The 25837-nt window shown below is 43.3% G+C and overlaps 1 protein-coding gene across 2 annotated transcripts in view; it reads left to right on the top strand.

Moving 5' to 3' along the window:
• The window catches only part of TTC6 (tetratricopeptide repeat domain 6), a 66037-nt gene that overhangs the window by 19821 nt on the left and 20379 nt on the right, over positions 1 to 25837 (top strand). For both annotated transcript variants that reach the window (XM_080977495.1, XM_080977496.1), the window contains 13 exons: positions 381 to 485; positions 1199 to 1297; positions 3979 to 4047; positions 5354 to 5371; positions 7584 to 8104; positions 9177 to 9645; positions 18303 to 18432; positions 18733 to 18908; positions 20360 to 20496; positions 21217 to 21386; positions 23163 to 23283; positions 24401 to 24551; positions 25347 to 25429. In XM_080977495.1, coding sequence (XP_080833621.1) covers positions 381 to 485; positions 1199 to 1297; positions 3979 to 4047; positions 5354 to 5371; positions 7584 to 8104; positions 9177 to 9645; positions 18303 to 18432; positions 18733 to 18908; positions 20360 to 20496; positions 21217 to 21386; positions 23163 to 23283; positions 24401 to 24551; positions 25347 to 25429 — 2249 coding nt within the window. The remainder of the gene's footprint in view (positions 1 to 380; positions 486 to 1198; positions 1298 to 3978; positions 4048 to 5353; positions 5372 to 7583; positions 8105 to 9176; positions 9646 to 18302; positions 18433 to 18732; positions 18909 to 20359; positions 20497 to 21216; positions 21387 to 23162; positions 23284 to 24400; positions 24552 to 25346; positions 25430 to 25837) is intronic.

Genomic DNA, 25837 nt, shown 5'->3' with positions numbered 1-25837 from the left:
ACAATTGTGGATGTAAGCACCCCCTGTTGCTAATATATAATCCTGGGCATATGAAAGTATAGGACTTGGGTCTTTCCATTTAGATTTCCTGCTGATTGAGGTAGTCCATATTCTTATGTAATATGTTTAGAATAAGGATTTTACTCATTTGCCCTGATCCAGAGACTGCTGGTTTTCCCATGCAAATGAGATGTGTAGCTTTTGCCAGGTGATATAAGAGCCCTTCATATTTTGTGTTTCCTTCACCTCTGTTTTATCTCAAAATGCCTGATTTGTCTTGAAATGTTTACTATTTCAGCACAGCAACATCTAATTATTCAGAAGAAAATATGTCTAGGATTAAAGTCATACTAATTTTTTTAATTGTTTTTGATGTGAAGGTTAAATTTCATCCAGGGTCTCTCAAAATGTTTTGGACACCAGCTCCACAGAAATTCGCCGCTTCTCTCTCTCTTATGAAGGAGACCTTGTTTCCAAAGTATGAGGTAAAAATTCTTAATATATTTGAAGACTACACAGCATTTCATTTAACATCACATTTGATTATCTACACAAAATATAAATTAAATAATAGCGTTTCTGTACCAATATCTATAACTGAAAGTGTGAATTATAGAAATAGTTGCTTTATTTTTATATAGAGTGGTGTATTTTAAATTAATGTAAACAAACTTACAGTTAGTAATTACATACCATATGCCATATGCAATTGGGGCACATTCTCCAAAATATTTAAATATTTCATCAAATTAACAGAGAATGCTAATGTTTAAATACCTGCAGGATTGTACTGTGTTGTGAATGCCCAAAACCATTCTAGTTCTTTTTTAGTATTGCTGAAATTCATATTTCCTTTGTTTGGATATGATCCTTCTGCAGTCTTATAGTGCAAACCTCTCTGTGTATGTATGAGTGTTTGTTTGTGTATGAGTAAGCTAAAATACCTGGCTGAAAATATATACACCAGCCATATTTCAAACTGTTCAGATTATTTTGTACTACTGGCCAAAATAAATCATATTGTCCAACTTGTTGTGCATTCCTTGTTTAGTGGGACCAAATGGAGTGTATCAAATCCAATGAAGTTTTGATGTTATCGTTTTAACTTTTCCTAGAGATTTATGAAGTAAAACTGAAATTGGTATGATGGTTTATACCACCGGTTAGAAGTTATCATTAAACCTTTTTATTTTTCCAGAGCAATCTGATTAATGGTGTTATTTATGAAGACTTTTCATGTGATCTTCGAGATCAAGAAGTATTAGAGTTTGAGGAGGACTATGACCATTTGCTTTCTGTGTGTATTGCAGTAATAGTTTCTTTTTTTTTTATCTGATCATGGTTTTATATATCTCATAAAGGGTTGTTTTCCTATGGGAGCTGCCTTGGAAGGGTTTTGTGAGGAGGAACCTGTCATTGGCTCATGCCTTTGTATTTGCAGGAAGCTTCTCCAGCAGTCAGTCTGGCGGGAAAGCACGCCTCTCTCAGTATACAGAGATAAAACAGAAGTGCTGAGAGGGAATAGTAGGGCGTGGAGGAGAGAACAGCCGAAGAAATGGCTGCAGGAAAAGCTCCAAAGTGTTTGGTTCTTCCAACAGGAAAATAGACAGGCAATGAATAGGGGAACTCCCTCTGCCTCAATGTTTCCGATAACTGGCAGGCGAAGTAATGAGAGGTCAAGTACAAGGGTGCCAAGAGGAGCTTGCTGAGGGGAGGAAAGAAGCAGTAGGACTGTCCATGCTAATTGCGTACAGGGACCAGCATAGCGGAAGAAAATGGGGCGAACCTGAGCACAAGAAAGTAGGGGAAGCCCATAGGAGGGTCCTGCGATGAGTCTCGCTCCTGAGTTCAGAGAAAAAAGGGCTCACTAGTTGTCCTCTGAAGCAAGAGTGGTCTGGCATTCTGTGAAATCACAGGGGGAACTGGTTAGAGGGGACACCACTCAACTGGGAGTAATGTGTAACAACAGCATACAAATACTGAAGAAACTTAATATATCAGAATGCATTTGTCAACTTTTCTTCATTGAATGTCAATGTTATGAAACGACCACACTCAGTCCGTATACTGTAATTCTTTAGGGCCAAAATGGGCATGGGCCCCTCAGTACTCATTTGACTCTTGGAGCCTTTGTACTTCCTTAGGAGAACATTTGTTGTTGTTTAGTTGTTCAGTTGTGTCCGACTCTTCATGACCCCATAGACACCAGGCACTCCTGTCTTCCACTGCCTCCCGCTGTTTGGTCAGACTCATGTTGGTAGCTTTGAGAACACTAAAGCAGTCTTAAAGAGGAATGTTATTGCCCTTGGGCAGTCCAGTTAATTCCCTTGGCTGTTTCCCAAGCAATCTTAGGCATACTCAGATTCCCAGAGATAACTAGATTCTTTCAGTCTTCAGTCTGGATGTCCCATATCTCCTAACTTTCATTTTTCTGTGCCCTGTACCTGAGACGGAACCTGCCATTTGCTTATTTATTATTTTATTTTACAGATTTATAAACCACTTCCTAGCCTGAGGCCATCAAAGTGGTGTACAGTACAAGATAAAATGACATAAAATACAAAAAAAATAATAATCCTAAAAACATTTTTTTACTAAAGTACAATTAGCACACTTCAGAGAAAATGGTCTTAAATAAAAAACTTCTTTAGTGGCTGCTTAAACATCAAGGTGCCATGGGGCTGCCTTAATTCCATCTAGTATTTAACTTCAGAGCTGCTCCTTTCAGCTCATCAGAAGAACCAAGGCCTAGTTAATTAAGGTCCCTGTTTCTCCGTCTTACAAACAGTAGTGGGTGCCATGGTGTCAGCACTTACCTGACCTGCCACTGCTGTTGCTGCAGTATAATGAAAGGAGGAGGGGAAAGGCAGTGATAAGGTTAGTATGCAAATGCACTGGCAGAAACACCGGATTGGTTCCACCAGTGTGCTAGCACTGTGCTCACCTCACCCATCGCCTTGTCCCTTCCTGTAAGCCGCAGCAGCAGTGATAGCAGGTCAGGTAAGTCCTGACACCTTGCCTTGCTGACTGCTGCAGCTGAGATATGCCTTAGATTTGTAACAGAAGCCTGTCAACTGAGACAGGTTCTTTTGCCAAAATTACACTATCTTTAATTTTCTGTATTTTGTGAAAAGTATGAAGAATCCAAGTAGTAATATTTGTGAAATATTAAGAAAATCTGGTTTTTTTGTTTGTTCATCAACTGGCCATTCTGTCATTTGAAGGTAAATTCCCAAGCTCCTCATCCGGATGCCTTCCTTGATTCTATTTGGACCTAGATGTGTTAAACAACTAAAGGGACGCAGGTGGCGCTGTGGGTTAAACCACAGAGCCTAGGACTTGCCGATCCGAAGGTTAGCGGTTTGAATCCCCGCGACGGGGTGAGCTCCCGTTGCTCGGTCCCTGCTCCTGCCAACCTAGCAGTTCGAAAGCACGTCAAAGTGCAAGTAGATAAATAGGTACCGCTCCGGCGGGAAGGTAAACGGCGTTTCCGTGCGCTGCTCTGGTTCACCAGAATCGGCTTAGTCATGCTGGCCACATGACCCGGAAGCTGTACTGGCTCTCTCGGCCAATAAAGCGAGATGAGCACTGCAACCCCAGAGTCGGTCACGACTGGACCTAATGGTCAGGGGTCCCTTTACCTTTACCTATGTTAAACAACTATTGCCCAGTGGCAAATATCTCCTTTTTAACAAGGTGTTTATGTGAAATATTATTTCCTTTTCTAAACCAGAAAGAAAGCTCCGTGATGCATCTCTTCCACCACAATTTTTAGACTTCAGTGTACATAATTATGTCAGATTTACGAGTATGTAAATAAAACTCAATTTATTTTTAATTTCATACTCCTAATGTAAAACCAACATACATGCTCACAATCTGAATCTAGGGTAGCTTTCCAATATGTTATGAAAATAAATACGTTTGTTCTATTTAAAAAATACCCACTTTTTGTATATATTTTTCTTTGTTTCATAGACTCTTAAAATCTGTAGAAGAAGCGCTTCCTCTCCAGGGCTTTTAGTTTCTGAAAGGGAAACATTACAGGTATTGTAACTTTTTCCAGATTTATTATTTAGTACTTATTATTTATTAGCCGTATCATACCCAGCATTGCTTGGGAATTCAAAGAAACCAAAAAAAATCAGTGCAGTTTTTAAATCAGTGGTTAAAACAGTGCTGTTTTGAAAGGTTCTGGCTGCCATCTTGATTCAAAATGGTGTCCAATTGTATCCAAACATTGAGGAAAACCTGCTCCTTAATTGCAGGAACCACCATGCAAAATTTGGTTGCAGTATCTTAAGAGATGTCCAAATGCATGGTGAACAAGCGATTTCCCAAAATATATAGTAGATTTTTCACAGCAACAGTTTTATCCAGAGTGTGGCTTAAAGCTTTATTATTTGCAATAATCACATCCATATTTAATATTAATTTCTTGTTTAAAGTTTAACTCAAAATTATAATTATTTATTTTAATCGTTAATTCTCTGGTAGACTATGTACATTAAAGCAGCAGCAAGAGAGATGTTTGGATCCCTTTCTGAGCTTGAAGCATGGGTACCCCCAACAAAAAATTAAAAATTTGGCTGTGTAATTTGGAACTAACGTGATGTGATTTGATTTGATTGGCTTGTTAATAAAAATTATATTGAAAAAAAAAATCTCTGGTAGACTAAGCAGGGCATTTAAGATTCTTCGTAATTGCTTTCCCAGTAGTAGGAGGGTAGGGCTGGCTTGAACTTTACTCCTCTATTAAGGAAAACTGAAGAGCAGGAACCTCTCTGAACTAAATCTAAAATATATAATTCCAATTACTGTATATACTAAAATGAACCTGACTAAACTGTGGAAAATTCTCTGCTAGGGCAGAGCTCCTTAAAGTGTGAGATTAGCTCTGCTTCCTATTCTTGATGCAGAGTCTGAGTTGGGCTCTCCAGGTCTCTCCACAGAGCTTGAGTAAAACATCCTAGCAGGGATTTGGGTTTCACAAAGTGTGAAGGGGGGACAGGGAGAGAGAGAGTTGGGGTTAAGACAACAGCCCCTCCTATTCTGCTCTGGAACCAATTAAGTGAACAAGAATGCTGAGATCAAGCAGTACTGAGGCTTCAACCTCTGCCTGTGCCATAAGGCAGACAGATTCTTTTTATCCATTCTTTACATGTTGGGACTGTAGCGTTCTTCCTTCTTGGCAATAATTAACTTTGCAGTGGTCAATCAGTTAGGAACTGAAAAACAATGTGCTTGAAAAAATGTAAAATTCAAGCAGCCTAATTTTTGTACTAGTGTTAGATAATAATCAGTTATTCTTGTAATGTCTCATTTTACAAGATACCAAAACTTTGTGTTGCAGGAGAACATCACGGAATGTGTAAGTAGTCTGCTGTGAAGGAGTTGCATCTGCAAGAAATATGTATGCTGGTTTTATAAAATCTTACTTGACTTATGTGACACTGAGTGCCAACCAAATAATTTTATTTCCAGTTTTTGCATGTAGATTTTGTTGCTTCTGTAAAAATTAATTCTGTTCCGATTCAGTGGTAGATATTCCTTATGTTTCCCTTCAATGAGATCTAACATTCACATTTTTTAATTAAAAGTAATTGGGAGATTAAATATAATAATCATTTTGCTTGTGTAACTGTTGTCAACAGTTTTTCAAATTCAGGCATTTTTACACCACCCTTCAATTGTATTCCCAGGATTGTTTACAAGAAAGGGTAAACAATTAAAATGTAAATACATCTCTCTACATTCATTTTATTATGCCTTACAACACAATCCTAACAATGTATACTCAGAAATTAGTCCTACTGAATTTAGTGGGCTTACATCTAGGTGCTGTAGGTTGAGTTAGTATTGTAGCCTTATTTTTTCAAAACAGTTTGTGAGAAGAAATACTAAAGCACTTTCTGATTTTCAGGATTCAAACTTTTTATATCAGCTATTTACACAGAGTAGCTGTGATGACTTACTCTCAAGTAGACATGCCTAGGATTGTGCTGTAAGATTTTTTTTAGACTGTAGCCCTAAACACACAGTCCAATCCTATATATGTCTGCTTAGACACACGTTCCATTGAATTCAATGGGGCTTCCTTCCAGGTAAATGGGAATAGGATTAGTAAGAATAAGCCCCATTGAACACAGTGGGCATTGACTTCAAAATAAACCTGTATACAGCAGAACTGAAAATCTTTAAACTCATTCTTTGCATCTGTGGATGAGCTGCTTGCTATAGAAACATGTTCATTATGAATGAATCAAGGATGCAATTCTAAACATACTTAGGCCTATTGAAAACAATGGCACTTGCTTGAAAGTAAATACATATAAAATTGCTCAGTAAGGTATTTTTTGAGCAGGAGTGGTTGATGAGGAAAGGTGCTGTGGTGCACATGGCCTCCCAGCAATGGAATCTATGGTTTGCTGGGAGGGAGAGGGCCCTGGAGGCAGCAAGGCTGGCCCAGTCTGGTTGCATTGGTGGGAGTGCTGGATTGTGTCACAACTGGCTTCTTGTTGTTGGTTAGTCTTTTAGTCATGTCCGATTCTTCGTGACCCCAAGGACCAGAGCTCGCCAGGCACTCCTGTCTTCCACTGCTTCCTGCAGTTTGGTCAAATTCATGCTGGTAGCTTCGAGAACACTCTCCAACCATCTCGTCCTCTGTCGTCCCCTTCTCCTTGTGCCCTCCATCTTTCCCAACATCAGGGTCTTTTCCAGGGAGTCTTCTGTTCTCATGAGGTGGCCAAAGTACTGGAGCCTCAGCTGCAGGATCTGTCCTTCCAGTGAGCACCCAGGGCTGATTTCCTTAAGAAAGGATAGGTTTGATCTTCTTACAGTCCATGGGACTCTCAAGAGTCTCCTCCAGCAGCATAATTCAGAAGCATCAATTCTTTGGCAATCAGCCTTCTTTATGGTCCAGCTCTCACTTCCATACACAACTGGCTTAGTTTAGGCCATTATTGCCTGATGTCTTTCTGCTCAGTCAGGGGAACTGGTCATTGGGTACTTACTCTGAACAGGCCTACAAAGAAAACCTACAGAGAAAAGGGGTGCATGTTACTAGGTTTCTCTTTGGTTTCCTTCCTTTTAGACCTCCTAGGTTTTTTCCACTGACACTCACGTGAACTAAGACGAAACTAAGGCATAGTGAGAGGGGTTGGGGTAGATACTTGATTATGTTGATTCGTCACATAATCTTATCTTGCCTAGGCAAGAGGGGGAATTAACCTGCTCATGCTTGGCTTATTCTTGCTCACTCTCTCAAGAGGATCTGTTCACGTGATAGTAACCTTTAGCAGGGTTCCACTAATGTAATGGGACTTCCGTTTCTTCTCCTTCAGCCCCCTCAAGCTGCTCTGAAGGGTCCCCCAATGCTCCAGGGCTGATTTTGAGGGCACACGGGAGCTGGAGGGGACAGGAGAAATTCTGCACACGCAGTCAGTTGTGGAAACAAAGGTGCCGGGTTGGAGACAGCCCATACTAAGTACCCAGCAACCCAATTTTATACAGCTGACTACTTTTGGAACGTTATCCAAAAAACTAAAAATAAACAAACAAACCGAGATTTGTTTTTCTTACAGGAAGTTCTGGTTAAAAGACCTCATAGTGCACCAGAATTATCATTCAGAGACAAATCTGCTTTGAAGATTTCTGCAAATTTCAGAACCACTATGGAAGAGATAACTGTTATGAAAAAACAACATCTTTCAGTAGATACGGAAGCTACAAAGCCTGCCATTTTATCAACAAAGCCACAAAGCTCTCTTAGCCTTGAGAAAAGAGAATCTGCCGCACACAAAAGTGTTCTTGTTGGTTCAGATAAAGATTCTGATATAGCTTTGGCAAGTACATTCAAGCAAACAAAAGGTCTTTTCTCCTCTAGAGGAAGATCTGCATCTATTGCACCCACTCCAGCTCCTGAACCTATAGATGAAACTAATCTGGCTGAAGAATCTAGAAAAGCTGGGATGAAGTACATCGTTTTCCCAAGGAAAGCATCATACAAAAGGAGATCATTGAAAACAGCAGGGAAATACATTTCTGTTCATATATTAGAAAGTGTTTGTGAGAAATTAAGAGAACCTCCACAGATTCTTAAAAGGTCTGCCTTTTTATTAATATTTGCGACTTTTAATTTTATATATTGAGCACTTTGGGGTATGGAAACAGTAATTTCTCCAACAGCACCAGATACCATTTTTATGTGTGTGCCAGTTCTTTATGGGTAATACAGTAATACTAGCTTTCCTAAATTGGTTTTATCCTGATGCTTTGGGTTACAACTCCTTTCAGTCCCAGCAAGCAAAGCCAGTGGTAACAGATCATGGGTGTTGTAGCTTGTAGTCCAAAACATTTGGAGGGTACCAAATTGGTACCAGATATGTTCACAAGAACATCAACTGTGGGCAGAAGATTCCCAAAGGATTCGGTATAGCTTTGTTTCCTCTCTTCCCTCAGCAAATTCTCAGGCAGTAGGCAACCCTTTTGCCTAAATGCAAGTTTCATGTCGTGTTCTTGCATTTCATCACATAGAGCAGACAAATTGCCTGAGGATATGAAATGACTCACAGACTTCCAGTGCTCTCTCCAGTGCTCTGGTGCACTGCCAGTGGCTGTGTGAAGGACTGATGTGGAAAAATACTTTCTAATCATTATGGGATTCTGTGTATGGGCGCTGCACTTTTGGTTGCACTGAATTACAGTAAATTAATTACAGTTAATTTAACAGTAAATTAAACTAAACATAAGAGGTACTATTTGGATTTTTTGTCTCAGGTGCCAAATTATTGTTGCACCATGTCCATCAGAAAATGCTATTTAGGCTATACACATTGCTTTATTGGTTTGACACAGTTGCACAGCTCTCATGTGCAACATGAGTGTATAATAAAGAAGTTAGAGAGCTCTTTGATTACTAAGTTTTCTACATAAATTATAAATTTTCTACATAAAAATAAATACTAATGACAGTGTAAACCATTTTTATGCACCCCTGATAGGAATCTTCCGTTATGTGTTGAAACTTGAATATTATGCAGCAATCAAATACATTATTAAACTTTATAATGAATATTTATTGGTCATATGTCACATTGTTACATATGTCATATTGGTCATATGTCAGCAATAAATGTACAGGCAAAATGTAATTATAGTTTTGGCTTTTTCCTTAGGTCTGCATCTCTTGGAAAGCTTCCAATTCATAATAAATTCTGTATCAAAGTATCTCGAGCAGTTCGAAGTTATCGAAGTCCCAGTCTCCCTTGCTGGCTAGATTTTGAAAAATTTGCAGCAAGCCAAGGGAGAACCCCAGAAGACACCGATGATTATCTTTGGGCCAGAAAAATCTGGAATAAATGGTTTGATGAGCAATACCCTCCCAGTAGGCAATCTTTTGCTGATAAATCAATGGCAGGCAAAAAGGACATGGAGGAGGAAACCAAGGACACAGAATTAGTAAACACAGTAAATCCTCTTCTCTTCGAGGGAAAGTCAGATGAACTTGAGCAGTGTCAATCTGAAATTGATAAAATAACCCAAGAAATAGATGAAGGAAAATTTTCTGGGTTTAACTATTGTAGACGTGGAGCAATATACAGGAAAATAGGCAAAATGAAGGCAGCCATGGATGACTTGGAAAAAGTAAGTTTTAAAGAAATAATACCTATTTTTTCTTGCTACTGAAGATGCTTTGTTATCTTATTAATAACTATGACCCTCTGGCAATGACAGATGAACTTAAAAAATGGAAGAGCATCTGTCAGGGGTTCAGGAGCAGAGGCACAGGAAAGGGAGGAAATAGAGAGCGAGGGGGAGGAGTCCGAAGGAAATGTTAGCGATGACAGCGGTCCGAGGTCTCTGAGTCTTTCCAGCGAATCGGAAGATTCACAGAAAGGGGCTCCCATGGTCAGAGCAAGGGGGGTGCCGAGGGGGACACCCCAGGAAGAAGGGGCCAGAGGGGACTCAGAGAGCAGCAGTTGGAAATCAGGACCAGCGTCCACACCAGAGTGCAGTAGGGGGGAGGAGTCCCAGGCATCGGGATCAGGCGGCGCACTGCCAGTGGGAGGACATGAGTCAGGATTGGCCACGCCTCCATCGGGGAGCGAGGAAACGGTCGAGAGGAAGGTTGAAGGCTGGGCGCGCGCGCCAAGTTCAAATGTACAGGAGGGCGGCGCAGTTGGCAGCCCGGATAGGGAGCCAGGTCCCAAAGCCCGCCGAAAAGAGGGGGAGGAGTCAGGGGGGTCAACGTCAGCGTCAGAAGAATCCAGGAAGGAAGGGACCCCGGGGGGTAGCAGGACCCAGAGGAGAAAGGAGAGACGTAAGAGGTGGAGTAAGGCTAGAATCTTAAACTGGTGTACAGGGGGCGGAGACTCAGATGGAGCTTCGTCGATCTAACCCCTAGACGTAGAGCTGGGGCGCTGCGGCTTGAAAATGGAAACTGTACTTCAATAAAGACTTTTGTACATTACTGCCGGCTAGCGTTGGTCCTCTGTGAGCTGGGACCTGGAGCCAGCTCTGACAGTAAGCTCCATCTCCAAAAGTTTTGCACCAAAAACCTCGTAACGTGAGTGGACGCAGCGAGGGAAGAAGATTGGTGCTTCGCGAGCTCACAAAAGTCAGGCAAGATGACTACAGAACAGCAACTAGCAGCCCTGCAAGATGCAGTGACACAACTCAACGCGGAGGTACTCGCATCCAGGAAAAGGGAAGAGGAAGCGGCTGCCGCCTGCAGGGATCTCCAAGCCAGGTTGGAAGTGCTTGCTAAGCAGGGGCAACCGGGACCCAAATCAGAGGGGATTGGGCTGGCGAAAAGAGGAGGCAGCCTGGTATCTCATTTCGATGGGAATTTGCAGCAGTACCCTAACTTCCGAGCAGACGTGCTGTTTGCGCTGGAACTGCTGGATAAAGACTTTAGAGATGAGCAAGAGAAGGTGGGGTTTATCTTGTCCCATTTGCATGGGGAAGCTAAAGCGTGGCTGCGCAATCTGTGGAGAGATAAGGATCCGGTGCTCCAAAATGCGGATGCATTCATTAAAGCGATGGATTCGTGTTTTTTATCAAATATAGACATTGATATCGCCAGGAAAGACATACATGGGCTCAAACAAGGCAGAGCCAGTGTAAGGCAGTACCATTCCCGCTTTTTTGCGTTAGTCCATGCGCTGGGATGGGAGAAGGATTCTGCCCCAGCCAGAGACCTTTTTTGGGAAGGCTTGAATGCAAATGTGAAAGATGAGATTGCAAGGGGGGAGAGACCAAAGAGCACTCAGGAGGTTGTCCGGCGGGCGCTGCAAATTGGGGTGCGTCTGGAAGAACGTCCATGGAACAGAGAAGAAGGACGTTGGGGACGTACGCCAGTGAGAGCACCTCCCCTCTTTCCCAAGGATGCAGCGCGTGTGCAATCCACACCTCCGCAGGGAGGGGGAGAGGAACCGATGGAGATTGGAAGCGCCAGGGCTCAGTCAGCAACCAGAGCCCTAACACCGGGAGCAGTCAAAGCGAAGCCTCCTAGAGGGAACAGGAAGTGCTACATCTGCGACAGTGCTCAGCACATGGCGAAAGAGTGTCCCCAGAGGCTCCACAAGCACACTGCAGCCTCAGCAACAGTAACAGACGCAACTCAGCAGAGAGAACCACAGCAGGGAAACGACAGAGTCTGGTTGGAGGAAGAGGCACTGGGGCCCAGCCAGACAAGTCAATGAAGCCGTCCCCAGAGATTTTGCAGCCCACAGACCCCCTCCCGCCCAAACCAGTGGTGCAGCTCACAGCATCGCTCCAACTACCCAATGGACTCACTATGGAAGTGCCGATTACCATTGACTCTGGTAGTAACGCAGACTTCATAGGACTGGATTTCATTCAAGAGCACAACATAGCACTCCTGCCAGCCACGCTGCCTCTGAAGGTTGTCACGGTGGATGGCAGGGAATTGCTGGGGGGGCAGGTGGTGCAGCAAACGCCTCCGATGGTGATGCAAATTGGGAATCACCGAGAAGTCATCAGCTTCAATGTCACCCAACTGTCGGACACGCCTATAGTATTAGGCATGAGTTGGCTGCACAGGCACAGCCCAGCATTGGCGTGGTACCAGCGACAACTGACCTTCGGCTCCTCATACTGTGCGGAACATTGCATTCTGCCTAGCCCGGAAGGGGAAGAGGATGACCCGCAGCTACAATTAGGCACGCTGCAAGCAGTGCCACTCAAGTACGCAGCGTTTTTGGAGGTTTTCTGCGAGAAGGAAGCGGACAAGCTGCCTCCCCACAGGTCCTATGACTGCAAGATTGACCTCCTGCCAGGGGCGACGCTGCCAACCGGGAAACTGTATTCCATGTCTGAAGACGAGCTGCAGGAACTCAGGGAGTTCATAGACCTCAACTTGAAGCGCGGTTTCATCCAGGAGTCGAAGGCAGTGGGGGGCAGTCCTGTATTCTTTGTGAAGAAGAAGGACACGCCCCAAAAAAGGCTTGTGGTGGACTATAGAATTTTGAACTCGAAAACCAAGCCCACAGCCTTTCCCATGCCCAAGATAGATGACCTGCTCGCAACGGTGAGGAAAGGACGCGTTTTCACAAAGTTGGATCTGCGAGGGGCGTACAACCTGATTCGCATACGGGAGGGCGACGAATGGAAGACTGCCATGTTCACGCCCCTGGGCACCTATGAATACAGAGTTATGCCCTTTGGATTACAAAATGGCTCCCACTGTTTTCAAGCCTTCATGCATCACGTATTGGCGGGTCTCCTCTACAAGAAATGCGTCTGCTTCCTGGACGACATCCTGATATTTTCAGAATCAGAGGAGACCCACGAGGGAGACGTCAAGGAAGTTCTGCAGAGACTGCAGGAGCACAGGCTGTACGCCAAGCTGGAGAAGTGCCAGTTCGACATGAAGGAGGTAGATTTCCTGGGCTACAAGTTGTCGGACAAGGGGCTCGCCATGGACAGCGCCAAGGTTCGCTCAGTGTTGGACTGGAAGAGCCCGCGCAATCGGAAGGAGGTCCAGCGGTTTGTCGGTTTCGCCAACTTTTACCGCAAGTTCATCAAGGGGTTCGCGATGCAGACGGCGGCCATTACCGACACGCTCAGCTCCAAGAAGAAGAAGTTCATCTGGACGGAGCAAGCGGAGCAGTCCTTTCAGAAACTCAAGCGTCTCTTCTCGTCCGAAGAGCAGCTACTGCATGTGAATCCCAGCAGACCGATGAGGGTTGAAACGGACGCCTCAGACAGAGCCGTGGGGGCAGTACTGTTGCAGCAAGACCCGCATGGGGACTGGAGACCGTGTGCCTTCTACTCCAGGAAGCTCAGCAAGTCAGAGCAGAACTACGCCATCTGGGACAGGGAGTTGCTGGCCATTCATGCAGCATTCAAGGCGTGGCGGCACTTCCTCATTGGAGCCAAACACACAGTGCAGGTCCGCACGGACCATAAAAACCTGGCGTACTGGCGCACGGCAAGGTTCCTGAACCAGAGGCACATACGATGGGCGGAGTTCTTTGCGGATTTCGACTTCAGGATAGAGTACATCCCAGGCGACAACAACATCATGGCGGATGCACTGTCCAGAAAGCCGCAATACCTCGAGGAGGCGGCACCAGCAGCGGCCAAGCACATTTTCGCACCGAAAGCGTGGGCGTGCGCTTCAGCAACCGTGGACCTGGATGCTGTACGTCGAGCACTGCAGAAGGACCCCTTCGCACAAGCCAAGATGGAGGAGGTGCAAAGGGGCACGGCGGAGGACGACGAGTTCCAGATACGCGACGGATTGCTCATCCGCAGAGGGGCCCTCTACGTACCGGGAGACGACCTCCGCGCGAAAGTACTGCAGCAGTTGCACGACGCACCCACCGCCGGGCACTTTGGCAAAGAGAAGACGGTAGAATTAGTAGCCAGAGATTTTTGGTGGCCCAAGATGCGGGGGGAAGTCGCGGATTACGTCTCGAGGTGCGACACCTGCCAAAGGGCCAAGTCAGTGCACTAACCGCCGGCGGGACTGCTCGAACCGCTGCAGACACCGCTCGAACCGTGGGAGAGGGTGGCCCTGGACTTTGTCACGGACCTACCCAGCTCGAGGGGCAAGACGGCAGTGCTAGTGGTGGTGGACATGTTCACCAAAATGGCCCACTTCATTCCGTGCGCGAAGGTGGCCACGGCGGAACAGACCGCCAAACTGTTCATAGACCACGTGTTCAGGGTTCACGGTCTGCCACGGTCTATCCTGTCCGACCGGGGGCGACAGTTCATCTCGAACTTCTGGCAGAAGCTGATGGGTTTCCTGAACGTCAAGATCAACCTAGCGTCGGCGAGACACCCGCAGACGAACGGACAAGCGGAGCGAGTCAGCGCCATCATGCAGCAGTACCTGCGATGCTACGCAAATCAGCAGCCGGCAACATGGGTGGACTACCTGCCGCTCGCTGAGTTCGCCTACAACAACACGAAGCACGTGTCCACGGGGGTGACACCGTTCTTCGCCAACAACGGGAGGCATCCCAGAACCTTCCCGGGATTAGCGAGAGCGGGGGAGGGGGAGCCACAGGCAGCGGAAGCCTTAGCATCAGAGTTGCAGGAGGTTCACGAACAGCTTCGGAGGCAGTTAGAACTAGCAAAGCACGCATACAAACTGCAGGCTGACAAGCACAGAAGGGTTGGGGAAGACATACAGGTGGGAGACTGGGTTTGGTTAGCAGCCCAGGCAGTGCCGGCCAGATCGTTAGCGAAGAAGAAGCTAGGGCATAAGCAGCTAGGACCCTACCAAGTCGAGGCACAGGTCAATCCAGTGGCCTTCCGGTTGACACTGCCGGAGGGATCCAGAATGCACCCAGTTTTCCATAGATCAGTGCTCACGCCCTACAAAGCACCTCATAGATTTCAGGAGCCAGGCACGGCACCAGACCCGTTCAGGGAAACGCCCACAAGGGGGGGGTCGCCAAGGCGGGAACCCGTCAACGAAGTCACAGAGATTTTAGACTCGAGATGGGGGGAAGAGGGAGTAGAATATCTTCTCGCCAGAGAAGGTACCCCGGCCAGCGCCAACAGTTGGGTGCCAGACTATGCCTTGGACGAACCTCTTCTCAAGGACGAGTTTCATGCCCTTTTCCCACACAGGCCCATGCCAGCCGAGTATTTCGACGACTGGCTTTTCACACCCACATTTTCAGCTAGCACATTCCAGGGGTTCACCTCGGACGAGGAACCGGCACTAGAAACACGTTCCCCGGAGGGATCACCCTCGGGGTCTGCCTCAGACCGTTCCTATTGGTGGGACAATCGACCAGAGGAGCAGTGGCGCAGGAAGTGGCTGGGGGGTCCTTGGCAGGCAACGTCCCCGGAGGAGACCGGGGGAGAGACGGACATGGACGTGTTGGGGGAGGACCTTGGGTTCGAGCACGGCGGCAAAGAGATGGAAGCAGAGGAAATTGAGGTCGGCGAGAGCACGGAGGACGAGCCGGACTTATCCGGCTGGATGCACGCCACGGGGGATGAACTGTATCCGGCACTCACCCCCACAACGACGGAGCACCCAGTACCCACACCTGAAGGAGGGGAGGGGGGAAGGGGGGGCTTCGAGGGGGGGATGGATGTCAGGGGTTCAGGAGCAGAGGCACAGGAAAGGGAGGAAATAGCGAGGGGGAGGAGTCCGAAGGAAATGTTAGCGATGACAGCGGTCCGAGGTCTCTGAGTCTTTCCAGCGAATCGGAAGATTCACAGAAAGGGGCTCCCATGGTCAGAGCAAGGGGGGTGCCGAGGGGGACACCCCAGGAAGAAGGGGCCAGAGGGGACTCAGAGAGCAGCAGTTGGAAATCAGGACCAGCGTCCACACCAGAGTGCAGTAGGGGGGAGGAGTCCCAGGCATCGGGATCAGGCGGCGCACTGCCAGTGGGAGGACATGAGTCAGGATTGGCCACGCCTCCATCGGGGAGCGAGGAAACGGTCGAGAGGAAGGTTGAAGGCTGGGCGCGCGCGCCAAGTTCAAATGTACAGGAGGGTGGCGCAGTTGGCAGCCCGGATAGGGAGCCAGGTCCCAAAGCCCGCCGAAAAGAGGGGGAGGAGTCAGGGGGGTCAACGTCAGCGTCAGAAGAATCCAGGAAGGAAGGGACCCCGGGGGGTAGCAGGACCCAGAGGAGAAAGGAGAGACGTAAGAGGTGGAGTAAGGCTAGAATCTTAAACTGGTGTACAGGGGGCGGAGACTCAGATGGAGCTTCGTCGATCTAACCCCTAGACGTAGAGCTGGGGCGCTGCGGCTTGAAAATGGAAACTGTACTTCAATAAAGACTTTTGTACATTACTGCCGGCTAGCGTTGGTCCTCTGTGAGCTGGGACCTGGAGCCAGCTCTGACAGCATCTTTTTCAAATAATCCCCTTGCTGGATTCCTCATTTTATGCACTTTTCTATTTAGAAAAAAAACTTTGCAGGACTATATCTGGAAACCTAGCAATTTTGCAGATAATTATGTCACCAGTGATCTGTTTTCATTATACCGTACATATCTGAACACACGAATTTTTTTTTTAATATATTTTAATGAAAGTCTTAATTCCACATTACAGCTATTGACAGTTGTATGATTGACTAAAACTCATTGTTTATTTTTAATAAGATTGCAGTAGGGTTTTTCACAATACAATACAATAAAAAACAAACTAAGCAAAAACAAAAAGAGGAAGAAAAATGCAAAGTCCTCTCTCAAAGGTAGATTCTAGCCCTTGTCTCACACAGAAAGAGGTTGGCCTTCCCAGCTATCACCTGGGAGCTTGCCTACCACCCTGGGAGATCTCCCTTTCCCTGCCTCTCACACAAGGTCCTCCACCAGCCAGCCATCATCTTCATCTACATAAAATCCCCCAGTCATGGTTCACTTTTGACAAGTTTGTGGACTATAGAAACATCAAGCTGTTTGCCAGGTGGTGATGTTATGCATATGTTTGATGTCATACAGACATGGTGCTACTACACTTGTTTAGAACCGAAGAAGCTAGGCATGAGTATCAGATAATTGCTGTATGCTATTGTGTACAAGCAACTCCCCATTTACATGGGAGTTATGTTCTGAGGCACCGGAAACACCATTGGGAAAGCTGGCAAACACCCTCTAAACTTCTGGAAACCCTTGAAAACCCTTTTAAAAAACCAGCAGCAATTAACAGATGCAACTCCACCGCAGTCGCTCCATCCGAGCTCCCTTGCTTCAATTAAACTCTCCACAGGCCTTAACAGTCAGAGCAAGGGCTCCTGGGATTGCGCTTGCAAAGGCTCGTGGGATTTCTAGGCACTGTTTCACGTCTTTTTTGCCCTTTCTGGGCTCTTTTAGGGCTGTTTTTGCCACTTTAAAAGTCACTTTTGGGCTTGGTGCAATGTGTGCATGCACAATCATGCACCAGTTGAATGCTTGACAATTGTATTTTTTCAGTAGCATATGATAGAGTTAGTGCATAGTAAGGAAGCTTACTGTAGCAGTAAGCTAACCTAGACAGACCATAGATCTTTCTTATATGACTGTTTTATATTGGGGTCCAGAATAATATATTGAAGCTAGATATTCAGTATAGGTACTTGCAGCCTACAGTGACCAGTTTATATTCACTTTGGATTGAGTTTTAATTACTTTCTGTAGCCAAGAATTTCAAAATGCATTTTGTTAATATGAGAGCAACAATATAAGCTAAAAATGGTACATTTATTTAATTTTTAAGTATGCAAGGAGCTTCAGTGCATAAATGTTTTGCAACAACTAATTGTAGGGCACTAAGGAGGTCTCAGGCCAGGATTCCTGGCAGCCATGCTCAGGCAACTATTCTGTTCCTACCTGCCAGATCATTCAGTCAGTTTATTCTATGTCCACTAGGTCTTATAAATCCTAACCTCAGAGCAACTGGTCTGCAGTGTGAGCATATTACCTGTGTGGCCGTTTCCTTCCCCTGGTGGCTTCCATAAATATAACAGCTGTATGGCTTTGACTGTGGATCTGCTTCTGACTGCCTTTTCCACAGATGCTCTGATGCTGTTCTGCAACTTGACTTGTGTTCAGTGTACCAGCCTCTGGTTCCTCTGGTCCTTGTTTCCTGGTTGGAACTCAGCCCTTGCCCTTTTTAGATGATATATCTGCTTTTGACCCAGAAGCTAGCTCCACCTGGTCCTGGAACCAGATTGTATAGAGCCTAACCAAAACTTAGATCTCACCATGTTGTTTTTCCTTTGATCCCCAGTGATGTGCCCAGAGGTGTAACTTAAGATGTGCCTTATGATACACTGGAATTTTTAGCTAACTAATAACCAGTTTATCTCATTACTTTCACAGGCAATAAGTTTAGAACCAATGCTGGTTAATGCCTATTGGCATAGACATTTAATTTTCATTTACCAGAACAAAATGCTTCCAGCGCTAGAAGACCTGAATTTTATAATTAAGTGCAACAAAAACAATGCAGGCAAGTAACTTTGAAACCCCATGATGTACAATTTCTGAGAAGCTCCTGATTATGTGTCCCCGATATCAAATCAGTATGTACAGAAGTTTTATTATTATGCAACACTTCTTCCAAATATCCATAGATCAAGACAAAGGTTGGAAAGTTACTTCCAATACATTTGCAGATTTGAATCACACGATTTTGTTTGCAAATTTTTATTACAGTTGCAATTAATTTTAGTTAAAAAAAATTAAACATGCATATCAATGATATTGGGCATCTGAAAGAGACTAATTTTAAAGTATTTTGATTATGCAGATGCATATCTGTCAAGAGCTGAAATATACAAAAATCAGGGAGATAATTCATTAGCAATTATCAACTACAGTCTTGCCCTGAAATGCAGACCTACAGATGATGAAATATATTACAAAAGAGCTGAGGCCCATGAAGAGGATGGTGATATAATACTGGCGATAGAAGATTATGCTAAAGTAAGTATTGCTATATATAGTTTTACAATATATTTGGGCCAGAATAAAAAAACCTGTACAATTACTTCTGTGCTCGCAAAGGATTCTTCGCAAAGGTTCTTAAAATGGTGGTCACACAACACTATTGAAGCCAAAGTTGTGATATGACATGAGGGCCTACTATTCAAAGAAAAAACAATAAAAGCTCCTACTGGGCAAGAGTAAAAGTTGAGTTTGCCTAGTTATTGGTTTAGTTACTTTGGTATACCACCCACCAATCAATATTGGGCAATATCCAACTAATGCATCCATCAGTGCAAGGATTTGCATTTGCACAATGGGACTTCCCCATATTCTTCCTGCCATGTTACCCTAAATCTGTCATAGGTGTTCCCCCAACTCTCTGGCACAGATTAGGGGAGGACGCAAGTGAGCAGAGAGAGAGAGAGAAGTTCTGTTGTACAAGTGTAAATCCTTGTACTGATGGGATGTACTTGTGTGGAGTGAGCAATGCAATTTATAAGACTAAGGCTTGTGTCTGATGTTCTGCTTCGAGTAAACTCATCGATATGAATGGGCATGGCTAATTTAGGTGCATTAATTTCAGTTGAACTACTCCGAGTAGAACTTTATTAGACACAATCCAATAATAAAAAAGAGAGAAATCACAATTGACAAAATACGGATTGAAAAGACTGTGAAAAATGAAAAGTACCAACTCTGTTGGGAAGGCAATCCATAACCAGGGTGCCAGCACCAAAAACGCCATCCCTCCAGAAGTCACTTATTGTACCTTATTTGGCAGTAAATCTAGTAGCAAGGAGCACAACCCTTTGGAAGCAAACGAGTTTGGCAGGATGGGCTGGTTTGTTCTTTCTCTTCATGGGACTGTCTGACTTACAGTAGTCATGCTCAGAGTAGATGCACTGAAATCAATGGGCTTAAATTAGTCTTGACAAATCAATTTAGGGTAATGGGTGTGACATTATAGACACAGCTCCCATTCTGAGTATGATTTAGTATGATTTAATCACTTGCTGTTTATCCACTTAACATTGCTCTCAGTGTCTTATCTCTTTCTCAGAAAGAAAAAAGGGGTAACCTTTCCTCCCCAAGTTGGACATTGTGGTGGAACATTTTTTGACTGGATCAGTGGCAGGGAAGGAAAGGGTTAAGCAACCTAGCTTTGGCAGGGCAAAGTCAGTACACTGGACTCCATTCAACTAAATAGATGCACTAGCAGCAACCAGCGCAATGGGACTTTCCTCATCTCCCCTGCCCACCCAAATCAGCTCTTGGGGGGGGGGGGGTCAGGAGAACACCTAGAAGAGCACACAGAAAGATGAGAGGGAAGATACCGGTAATTTCATCTGGCAAGAAGACATGCTTGTGTTGATTGAATGATTGCCTTGGTGTGACGTTATGAATACAAAAGCAAAGGTAACAATTACATGTATTTTATTTCAATCTAGTGCCTTTTCTATAATCCCAAAAGAACTGATGCACTTATGAAGCATGGAATACATTACTTTAATAAATCTATATGGAATGTAGCTATTAATGATTTTACAAATGTGATTAAACAGGACCCAAGCATTGCAGAAGCAAGGTAACTGCAAATTATATATGAATTTAAGCAATTATAGTTAACTTCTAAATCCCTTATAACAGTGTCTGAGAAAATGATTATACCCTGCATTCAGTGTCTGCCTGTGACCTCTTGTACATTGAGTGAAAGTATCTGTGCCCTACTTTCTGGGTATAAATATATAAGAGTGATGAGTGATTGTGTTACTTGTGTCTATCTGTTGGAGAGAGAGAGAGGCTGAGACTGGATCTGATGAGACAAGGAGTGCCAATGTCTTATGAAATCTGTCTGTGGTGGTGGGTCAATTGTGTTGTGCAGAGCTATCTCCGCTATTGGTATATATGCCTCTTGAACCTTCATTTAACTTTTTTTTGCATCAGAATGTTTGTAAGGTTCAGGATGGTAGTCTATGGAATATGTTCATTTATATAGCATTGTTAACACAATACACCTTTTGTTTTGAGATCCTGATCAATATGCTTTGTCAAATTTGATGTTTATCTTTTTTAAGCTGCCCATTATCTTTCCTCGCCTCTTGCATTTCAATTCTAAGCACAGTTACTTTAAGGCAATTCCCACTGTTATGAATGGAACTTGCTTCCATGTAAGCATACTTAGGATCACAGCCTTGACTTGTTTAAATCACATTGGGACAACAAGTTTTGCATTCAGACAGAATTTATATAAATGCAGAATATTGTAAATCTACTACGATGAGGAAAATATTGGTTTGATTTCTAGAACCTATCGAGGGAGAATATATATTAAACTAGAGCAGTATAAAAATGCAGCTGAAGATTTCGCTGTTGCAATTCACTTGAATCCTAATGATTGGATTGCATACTACCACAGAGGTTGTCTTTTGCGAACGCTGGATCCAAAACAAGCCCTGCAGGACTTGAGTGTTTCTGGTATAGTATACACTGTTTTTATGATAGATGCAGGGTGTTGTTGTTTTTTAAGTTCAAAGTGTGAATTTATACATTTTTCTTTTTAAGTATATCAAATATCTATATCTCCTGCCTTTCTCCCTAATGGGACTCAAGGTGGCTAACAGCTAAAAATAAGACTTGCTAAAAACATAGAATTTTATTTTTTTAAATTAAACATTAATAGAATTAAAAGTATTTAAAATTTTACATCTATATGTTGAGGATGTTTCCTTTAAACACTGGAAATGTATATGTATATGTATATGTATATGTATATGTATATGTATATGTATATGTATATGTATACAGTGAGTGGTACCTTGGTTCTCAAACTTAATTTGTTCTGGAAGTCCATTCCAAAACCAAAGCATTCCCAAACCAAGGTGCGCTTTCCCATAGAAAGTAATGCAAAATGGATTAATCCGTTCCAGACTTTTAAAAACAACCCCTAAAACAGCACTTTAACATGAATTTTACTATCTATTGATCCATAAAATGAAAGTAATAAACAATGTACTGCAGTCACACAATCAATCAGTAAGTAGCTGAACTGGGTTCCACATAGTCACAAAAACAAAAACAAAAAAACCCCACAAAAACGCAAAATAAATAGCAAAAACAGACAGACCTCAGTGTAACACTCAAAACAGAAGTGTGGCACTCAAATTGGAGCACGTTTGGCTTCCGAAAAACCAGAACACTTACTTCCGCGTTTGCAGTGTTTGAGTTCCAAGTTGTTTGAGTACCAAGGCGTTTGAGAACCAAGGTACCACTGTACCTATATTTTTATGTGTATCTATATATAGATACATAAAATGAACTGACATGGACCCTGCAATCCTCATCTGAGGCCCTTCTTCACATGTCTCTTCCACAAGCGGTCTGAAGGGTGGCAACATGAGAACAGGCCCTTTCTGCGGTGGTTCCCTGCTTGTGGAATGCTCTCCCCAGGGAGGCTTACCTGGCGCCTTCATTTCATATCTTTAGGCGCCAGGCAAAAACGTTTCTCTTCAACTGATTAACATTCTGTGGCTTTTTAAATGTTTTTGTAGGTGAGGGGTTATTGGTTTGTTTTTGTTTTATTATGTATTCGGTATCTCTTTTTTATTTTTCTGTTGTGAACCGTCCTGGCATCTTTGGATAAAGGGTGGTATACAAATTTAATAAATAATAATATTTAGCCCAGGAAGTAGGCTGTAGCCAATGACTGGCTCTCGCATTTGTTTGGGCAAATTTTTCAATGTTTCCATTGTCCTGCTCCCCTCCTGTATGATCAGAACCCCTTTCTCCTATCCCTCCATTATTAGAGTATTTTCCCTCCTTGAAAAAAAGTTCGCTCCTATTCACAATGAACACCTCCATTTCTTTGGGAAGGGATTGCAAGAGTTGTTTTGTTATCTGATACAGCCATACAACGTTTTCACAAGCTCCCATAGATATTTCAAGGTCATTAAATCTCTTGAAGCAATCATAGAGGTGCAGTCATGCACATTCGGTGGTATTTTAAAACAAGCCTTTCAGTTCTACAAGGAGGGTGTGATTTGTGCCAGAGCAGTGAAGAGCAAACCAGAAGGAATTAACTAAAGGATGAAGGTCCTAGTGCACACTGAGATAATATATAGGCTATATTTCATGAAGGGCATATAGAAACAACTATATATACCTGGTTTTCCCATCCCTATATTTCAAAGGCTATATTTCATGAAGGGCATATAGAAACAACTATATATACCTGGTTTTCCCATCCCTCCCCAGTTCTTCTCAATCACAAGTTTGAGAATCTTGCTGCTTTTCTTCACCGTGGGATCTTGTATTCAGAACTGAAACAGTGGTTACTGGCAATCTGTGATTTTGAAAGTGCACTCTCCTTGGACAGGTATGCTCCATTTATTTATTTATATATTTGTTTGTTGCTTGCTGTATTATTATTATTATTACTATTATGGCATTCAAGCCTGCTTATCAAATAAAATCAATTGACAAAAACACATTAAAACCAGCTAATGTTTTTCAGCTCATGGGCCACACTGACCCAAAGCTAACCCTCTGGGGGCCATTTAAATTTTTTAGAGCCTGTGTATTTCTGCATTTGCAGTAAACCATGTTTTAGCTTGGCATGACATACGAACCAGTGCCCTGCATATGGAGGTGCAGAAATGCCAGTCCCTGACCTGCGGAGAGGGCCATCATAAGCAAAATAGACTCTATACAGGTCCTAACTTTTATATTGTTTGGCTATAGAGTAATGCACACCACCACCTGCTTCCCAAATTAGTCAGATCCAGTTAATGTTTTAAAAAACAACTGCTCCACTATCACCACCTTAAGGGATAATGGAACCATTTTGCTGAAGGGGGAAGGTATTAACCATCAAACTACCGAACTCAGACCAGGTAGTCTTCTATTGCTTGGCTGTATTACCCAAGAAGCTACACTGCTGATATCTTGTATTCCTTGCTCCCCACCTTTCCCCAAGGAAACATAACTAGTAGAGCTTGGGAATGAATCTAATATTGATTCTGATGCTAATGTGCCATCTGTATCAGAATGGCACATTATTGTCATTAATTGTTTAATTAATTGTTTAGCTAACAAGTCAGTGTAGGTCACTGATAAATCCCACTTTGTGGACGGCCAGAAAGCAGAAGTTCTGTTGTGCTGAGGTAAATTATGCTCATAGTGCCCAGGTTGCCTACAAAGCAGGTTGTGTGATGCCATGCCATGCTGTGGAAAAGAAATGTGTATTGCTCTCCTTGACACTCTGCAGTGCTTCTGCCCTCACTATAAGAAGCAGCACGGAGATAGCAGGAGGGAACTCAAAACATTACTCTTGCTTTTGATATGTAGCGTGTACAGGTCTAGGATGGAAACACGGTTTTCTTACTGGAAAGCAGACAGGCTTTAATTCAACAAATAATATGAAATTCAATTTGGCATAATGCGCAAACATGTTGAAAAATGTAATGCTCATAGCATTCTGCCTCTATTTTCAGGAGCCTTTCCGTAGCTTACATAAATATTGGACTGATTTTGATGTTATATATGGACCGTTATTTTGAATCTATTCGACAGTTCACTCAAGCCATTCAGCTGGATCCATTAGATATTAGACCATACATGTGCAGAGCCCAGGCACATCAAAGGGTATCTATCTATTCTTTACCTGTGCTGTAGAATTGGTGTGAGGTGCTCAATAGCTGCTTTAAAACTTACATATAAAACAATACTGGGACAATGTACAAGAAATGCAAAGACTTTCTCAGTGCAAACAACAGAAGTCCTGGTGTTTTCTTAGTCAGAACCATCTCTCTGAAGGCTTAATTTAGTTCTAAAAACTAATGAAGAGCATTTAGGGTCTACGATGTTGAACATTCTGGCTTTGTTTTTTCCTTGATACATACATGCGCTAGTTAAAACTTCCCACTTGCTTAATTTTTTTTTAAATTTCCCCATATATATTTGGGGGAGACAAAGGGGAGAACCCCTTCTCCTCTGGACAAAAAGTTTGGAGTCTTAACTCCTAGTATCACAGGAGAAGCTTTTTAAAAAAATATAAATGTCCTCTTCAGAAAACCCAAATTAATGTATAGGTCCAGAATTTCTGAATGAATTCTGTATGTAAGTAAATGTTGGCCAGTTATACCAAGGTACTAAAAATTTGGATTTGGAAATCTGGACATGCCCTATTATTTAAATAAAAAGATTTCCTTCAGCTAGCAGGGACGGTATGATGGATTATGGCCCTTTCTTCTGGTCAAGGCAGAAATGAAAGCTGTGGAAGTTTCTTAACAATCAGCTGAAGTTTATTTAATATTAAAAGATATGGATTAAAAATGTTTTTAAAAGGAGGAGGTGGTCCTTGTATAGGAGAACACATTGAATGAGATGGTGGTATCCTGAGACAAGAATAATGGATGTTTGTCTGTTTTAAAATAACAGGTTCATGATCTAAAGAGTGCAATTAGAGATATAAACAGAGCCATTCATCTCCAGCCCAACTCACCCCACTTATGCTTAACAAGGTAAGATTGTTATCAGCTCCTTTTCTCATTTTGTTTCTTTCTTTCCTACTTTTATTGTCCACCTGTATTATCACTGTGTGTATCATGTAAGCCTTTGACGTGATGTTAAATGTGCTAGTGCATTTAATGTTTCTTTTTTTAACTTAAAAAAACAGTTTTGAGGGAGTATTCTTAATCATTTCCCCCAACACTCTGGGAAAAATTACCTCCCAAACTTGCTGTTTCCTTCCTTGAGTGAATTTGTCTGGGTCATCACCAGGAATGTGGTTGGGATCCCATGTATGTATGTATGTATAAATGAATGAATGAATAAATGTATATTCATACATGTATAAATGCATTTATACATTAATGGCATGTCTAGTTTGACTCTTGGTGTCTGTTTAGGGACACTGAAGGTTACTAGTG

Source organism: Podarcis pityusensis (genome assembly GCF_964106645.2).
Source record: "Podarcis pityusensis genome assembly, chromosome: 1".
Lineage (NCBI taxonomy): Eukaryota > Metazoa > Chordata > Lepidosauria > Squamata > Lacertidae > Podarcis > Podarcis pityusensis.
Note: the sequence above shows the minus strand (reverse complement) of the source record. Positions and strands in the feature narration are given on the sequence as shown.